Here is a 6,360-nt window from a genome sequence, read left to right as displayed (position 1 = left end):
TTTATTTGTTAGACTGATTTAAATTCTACATTGATAGCATATCGCGGCAGCTCTGGAAACTGGTATAAAATAGATCGGTTCTTACAATACTTTCGTTTTTGGTTTTAACGGCCACAAGATGGCAGCAATGATGCGCTTGTCTCAGAAATAAAACTGTAATACTGTGTTTTCCAGGAGATTAGTATAGTGTTTTTGGATTCACTTTACTAATTAATCTTGAAAAAGTCCCCTTGTGTTTGTATACCTAATATAATGGCTTTAAATCTCCAGAGATTTGTTTTCTTTAGTACACATTGCACTTCAATCCACTGAATTAATACCTGCTAAAATGTCTTAATAATATCATATTTATTTATTTAGCTATCGTATGTCCTCAAGTCTTCATTCAAACTCATCACATGGTGAATGTAGCCTTAAAACATTAACTGTAATTCACTTGATGCACTTCTCCTTACTAGATGGCGCACCGCGGATGGATACGACTGCACCGTGAAGCACGTGTATAAAGATACCGGTCTATTAAAAGGAGGCCCCTTTCCATTTCTCTGCGTCAGACAGCATAAGGGATAGCGATTTGGTTGCATTTTATTCAAGAAAAGTCAACGAAATTAACAAGGTATGTAGACGAGCGTTTTCTTGTCGGTTGCTACGTGCTTTAACCTTTGATATTTGACCTTTTATTAAACAGTCATTGAAGTATACAGCTCCTATTCTCACGAGTTACGGTTGTAACCTTAAGTAACTCTGGTCAGGGACAGCTAACATATCAAAGTTATCACTGTAGTAGTCAGAATTTTGGATTTTAATTACTGTGGAGTAAGAAATGTTTACACTTGTCATGTAGACGTCGAGCAGTGTAAATGCTGCACTCTGCCGCACTGCCCCAGCCGTGTGTAGTACCAAGGCAGGTGTGGTGTGGCGAACATGACAGCGCTGTATCTGTTCATATATTGTACGACTGGTCCACATTAACAGAATAAATCCTCTTAAATGTTTATAAGAATAAAGTGAACTGGCTTGAGTCGATTTCGCTTAGTCCCCGTTGTTCACGTTGCTCTCGCGTTTCTATAAAACGCACGAGTTAGTCTCAAGTTGCCAATGCTTTCAGATTTATGCTAGTCTTAAGTGACTGGTGTTTTTAGCTGTTATTTATTCGAATTGGTGGCAGAGCCGTTTTATATGACAGTCACGTTTGCCGTCGTTAATACATGGCTTTAAGTTGCTCTTCTGGGGGAACCTATTTTGCCGCATTGCATAAGCTTTTTTTTCGTTATTTTCATCAGTAGCTTTTCCTTAGCACGTGTTTGCGGGGTCCATTGTCTGCCGCTCGACGCCATGTTGGTTAACGGCCACTTCCGCAACATGACGGCAGTTATCCATATTATGTAACCGACTTCTGACAGGATCAAACGACGATACAATTTGCGAAACTGAAAGTAGTTGAATGTATGTAGTTTAACCGGATCTGTCTCCCCGTAATTAGCTTTATCATCCTGTTTCCATCGAAATCCACCCATTTTATTAAAGCATACACAAACTGTTTTAATGCAGATGCCTGAAGAAATGCACCAAGATGAGGAGGCTGAGACCTTTGCCTTCCAGGCTGAGATCGCTCAGCTGATGTCGCTGATCATCAACACCTTTTATTCCAACAAAGAGATCTTTCTCAGGGAGTTGATTTCCAATGCTTCTGATGTAAGTTAGCAGGCGCAGAGCTTTTCATTCAGTACTAATGCATTTATTTTTAGCCTTTTTTTGTGTTTCTGAATGCTTTAAAGAATGTTAGTTTTAATCCTGTTGTTTAAACATTTGCAGGCTCTGGACAAAATCCGCTATGAAAGCCTGACTGATCCCTCCAAGCTCGACAGTGGCAAGGATCTGAAAATTGACATCGTTCCCAATAAGGCTGAACGCACCCTGACCTTGGTCGATACTGGAATCGGTATGACCAAAGCCGACCTCATTAACAACCTGGGTACCATCGCAAAGTCTGGTACCAAGGCCTTCATGGAGGCCCTGCAGGTATGAAGGGAATGCATCATGGAACTGTAGGGACGCTTTATAAGAGGACAGCATTTTCCATGTTCGCAATTGAGCTGAAATCTAACATTAGAACTGACTGTGTTCCTCTAGGCTGGTGCTGACATCTCCATGATTGGTCAGTTTGGTGTGGGTTTTTACTCTGCCTACCTTGTTGCTGAGAAAGTGGTTGTCATCACAAAGCACAATGATGATGAGCAGTATGCCTGGGAGTCCTCTGCTGGAGGTTCCTTCACAGTCAAGGTTGACAACAGTAAGTGTCTTGATGTTACAATATCAGAACTAAACCTGTTTTTAAATATTGTGGGTACATCTAAGGATGTCCCTGATTGCGCATTAATTGGAAGCAGTTCTTACTATTAATGGTCTTGATGTTGTTAATTGTGTATTGTTTTTCATGTGTCTGAGGTTACGATGTAGCTTTAAAATATTACGAGGGTGGTTTTCATTCTTGGCGTTAAAGTTGGCATCGTCCTTTAGAGGCTTAAATATGGAGTTGAAGTATCTAAAAAATCGAATCTTGAATCCATGGACACTGTTTAGTACAAAATGTATTAAAAGCATCACAACTGTTCACAGGTGAGCCCATCGGCCGTGGAACAAAGATCATCCTGTACCTGAAGGATGATCAGACAGAGTACATCGAGGAGAAGAGGGTCAAGGAGATCGTGAAGAAGCACTCTCAATTCATTGGCTACCCAATCACCCTCTTTGTAAGTGACTTTTAGAGAGGACGTTGTTAGAATACCGTTGAAGAACAGCAAAGTAAAAATTAAAGTAATGTGACTCTGCAGGTGGAGAAGGAGCGTGACAAGGAGGTCAGTGACGACGAGGCAGAGGAAGAAAAGGCAGAAAAGGAGGAGAAAGAGGAAGGTGAGGACAAGCCAAAGATTGAGGATGTTGGCTCAGATGATGAGGAGGACTCTAAAGACAAGGACAAGAAGAAGAAAAAGAAGATCAAGGAGAAGTACATCGACCAGGAGGAGCTGAACAAGACCAAGCCCATCTGGACCAGGAATCCTGACGACATCACAAACGAAGAATACGGCGAGTTCTACAAGAGTCTGACCAATGACTGGGAGGATCACCTCGCTGTTAAGGTAAGCAGGTTAACCTGAACAGCTCTTCCATGTTTTAATTGGCCTACTGGGCTTTTAATCTAGTCATAAACTACAAATAAAGCTAAACTGAGTCATTTTCCTCTACAGCACTTCTCAGTGGAAGGCCAGCTGGAGTTCCGTGCCTTGCTCTTTATCCCCCGCCGTGCGCCTTTTGACCTCTTTGAGAACAAGAAAAAGAAGAATAACATCAAGCTCTACGTCAGGAGAGTCTTCATCATGGACAACTGTGAAGAGCTCATCCCTGAGTATCTGAGTAAGATGACTTGCTTTTTACCTTTAGTCTGAAAGTACTTTAATTTACAGCTTGGCACACAGTAAAGAATTGCTTAAAGGCAAAGGTTTAGTGTAGCATTTGTATGCTATTCCAGACTTTATCCGTGGTGTTGTGGACTCCGAGGACCTGCCCCTGAACATCTCCAGAGAAATGCTGCAGCAGAGCAAGATCCTGAAAGTCATTCGTAAAAACATCGTCAAGAAATGTCTTGAGCTTTTTGCTGAACTGGGTGAGGATAAAGAAAACTACAAGAAGTTCTACGAAGCCTTCTCAAAGAACCTCAAGGTATTTATAATATTCTAGATACTTTTCTTTTTTTCTTTGACTTTAGGAAAGTTGGCTCTTAAAATTCTCCGTTTCATGTCCGTGCATCTTCATGGACCTCAAAGGTTTACCTCTTTATTCTTTAATCTGGTTTGTAAAGCCCTCTTGTTCTTCAAAGTAGTGTAGATGTTTTTGTAGTAAACAGATATTTAAAACCCAGTAGAATAGCTGTTTTGGCATTTATGTAATTCCATGCAGTCAAATCTGCATTAGGAATAGGAACTTCCTACATTTATGCTGCAGCCTGAAAACATGAATTTAAAAGCCTAAAGTGACAAACTATTCATGCAGTGTGCAATGTCAGTGTGACTAGAATTCTGACATTGCTGGCAGTCCATCTCACCTGACCATACACAGGTGGGATTGACGTTTTACTTGAATCCATTAACCTACTGGTGTATGAGGTTGTTTTTGGATAAGATGATAAATCTTATTTGTTCACTTGTAGCTGGGTGTGCACGAGGACTCGCAAAACCGCAAGAAGCTGTCTGAGCTGCTGCGTTACCACAGCTCCCAGTCCGGTGACGAGACTACCTCCCTCTCGGAGTACGTGACCCGCATGAAGGAAAACCAGAAATCCATCTACTACATTACTGGTGAGTAAAATAAACCTTAAGTAGCTTCTGAAATGGTAGGAGAGAACTGCATTTACACAAGTTTTAAAAATGCAGTTTTATTCAAACTTTATCGCTTTTTGTCATTTGTAGGTGAGAGTAAGGATCAGGTGGCCAACTCTGCCTTTGTTGAACGTGTCCGTAAGCGTGGTTTTGAGGTCTTGTACATGACGGAGCCCATTGATGAGTACTGTGTCCAGCAGTTGAAGGAGTTTGATGGCAAGACCCTGGTCTCTGTCACCAAAGAGGGTCTGGAGCTGCCAGAGGATGAGGAGGAGAAGAAAAAGATGGAGGATGACAAGGCTAAATTTGAGAACCTCTGCAAGCTCATGAAGGAGATCCTTGACAAGAAAGTGGAGAAGGTCAGTAATCCTAATGAGAGCCCAACTAAGATTAACCCAAACTTCCATTCGTGCTCTAACATTTAGGGTCTCAAAGTTCACAGCTGTAGATGACAGGATTTTGTTTGGTAACAGGTAGTCTAATTGGTCCCAACTTCTACTGTGGTGAGTTCCTGCAGTCTTGGTGTGATGCGAATGATTTGTATTCTTTGCCAGATGTGGCACTGTACATGTTTGAAATCTGAACCCTAAAGTGAATGCAGTCAAACTCGTGCTTGTTGCAGTAATGTGCATCTAGTACTTACGTTTTTGCAAGGATTTGGGGAAGTAAACTAACTAGACTAGATTTAAAGTTGTAATGTGCTGGTATTATTTCTAACATGCTTGACTAACTTGACTTTGTCTCAAATTATCAGATGTGTCACCTGAGCCTCTTTAAATCTTAATGTCGTCTTTCTCCTTCAGGTAACTGTGTCAAACAGACTGGTGTCATCCCCCTGCTGCATTGTGACAAGTACTTATGGCTGGACCGCCAACATGGAGAGGATCATGAAGGCCCAGGCACTCAGGGACAACTCCACCATGGGCTACATGATGGCCAAGAAGCACCTGGAGATCAACCCTGACCACCCCATCATGGAGACTCTCAGGCAGAAGGCTGAGGCTGACAAGAACGACAAGGCTGTGAAGGACCTAGTCATCCTGCTGTTCGAAACCGCACTGCTGTCGTCAGGCTTCTCCCTGGACGACCCACAGACTCACTCAAACCGCATCTACAGAATGATCAAACTTGGTCTTGGTAAGAAAACTGTGCAGATCCAGACCCTCTTTACTTTCTAGAAGTGGGTATCGATCTAGGTGAACAACTCCTTTCCTTTTTTTGCTCTCAGGTATTGACGATGACGACATTCCCGCAGAGGAGACCACCACTACAGCAGTCCCAGATGAGATGCCTCCCCTAGAAGGCGAAGCTGAGGACGATGCTTCACGCATGGAAGAAGTGGATTAAACAAGATGGCACCCCAAATTTCAACACATAATCCTCCCTTTCCAACTGTTCATCCTTAAACTGTAAAAAAAAATAGCTATTAATGTTGTGTGGTGGACCAATATTGGTGCTCTTGAGTGTGGCACCTCACACTGAAGAGCTCTTTAAGAGGCTGTCTTGATTTTTCCTGTAGAAGTTCATGGTGACGCCACATTTGTTTTAATGAGAACCCTGTTGCACTGAGTTTTAAATGTCAGAGCGGTAAATGTGTGAACACAAGTACATTCCACAGTCGCATCTGGAGGGTTTGGGGAGTGCTGTTCACGTGCAACACTGCATGGAGAGAGGACTGTATGATTCCTTTGCCTGAGTTCAGGCTCGTCTGTAATTCCAAGTCTTGTTTTGCAAAAAAATTAAAGATGTGAGACCTTATTTGTCTTGTAGTATTTTTATGCCTTAGTTTAAATTCCCTAAGTGTTTGCACACATACTTGGACCTGGCACACTTCTTCAAAATTCTTACTGGGGCAGTTGGTCAATGTATCCACTAGGTGGGGACATGCTACAGTTTGAGAGCCATTTCCAAACATCAGCATGCAAGTGGTTTAGAACCAGAAGAATGAGTTTTGTAAGTGTTACTATTGTAAATAGTAGACCCG

General features: G+C 42.1%; 1 protein-coding gene across 1 annotated transcript; it reads left to right on the top strand.

Moving 5' to 3' along the window:
• Positions 1-1,545: 1,545 nt before the first annotated feature.
• hsp90ab1 (heat shock protein 90, alpha (cytosolic), class B member 1) lies at positions 1,546-6,134 on the top strand. Its single transcript, XM_004550450.2, has 11 exons — positions 1,546-1,695; positions 1,816-2,022; positions 2,134-2,293; positions 2,620-2,753; positions 2,835-3,140; positions 3,249-3,414; positions 3,530-3,720; positions 4,208-4,355; positions 4,467-4,735; positions 5,180-5,513; positions 5,605-6,134. The coding sequence occupies exons 1-11, from the start codon at positions 1,546-1,548 to the stop codon at positions 5,721-5,723; spliced, it is 2,184 nt and encodes a 727-aa protein (XP_004550507.2). The 3' UTR covers positions 5,724-6,134.
• The last annotated feature ends 226 nt before the right edge of the window (positions 6,135-6,360 follow it).

This window comes from Maylandia zebra, linkage group LG15 (assembly GCF_041146795.1).
Source record: "Maylandia zebra isolate NMK-2024a linkage group LG15, Mzebra_GT3a, whole genome shotgun sequence".
NCBI lineage: Eukaryota > Metazoa > Chordata > Actinopteri > Cichliformes > Cichlidae > Maylandia > Maylandia zebra.
This window is presented reverse-complemented; position numbering and strand designations above follow the sequence as displayed.

Bases quoted from the DNA above. Each gene is read 5' to 3' on its own strand.
- hsp90ab1 (XM_004550450.2), top strand. From the start codon at position 1,546: ATGCAGATGCCTGAAGAAATGCACCAAGATGAGGAGGCTGAGACCTTT. The intron at 3,415-3,529 runs GTAAGATGACTT...ATGCTATTCCAG, and splicing joins GCTCATCCCTGAGTATCTGA to ACTTTATCCGTGGTGTTGTG. The intron at 5,514-5,604 runs GTAAGAAAACTG...TTTTGCTCTCAG, and splicing joins AATGATCAAACTTGGTCTTG to GTATTGACGATGACGACATT.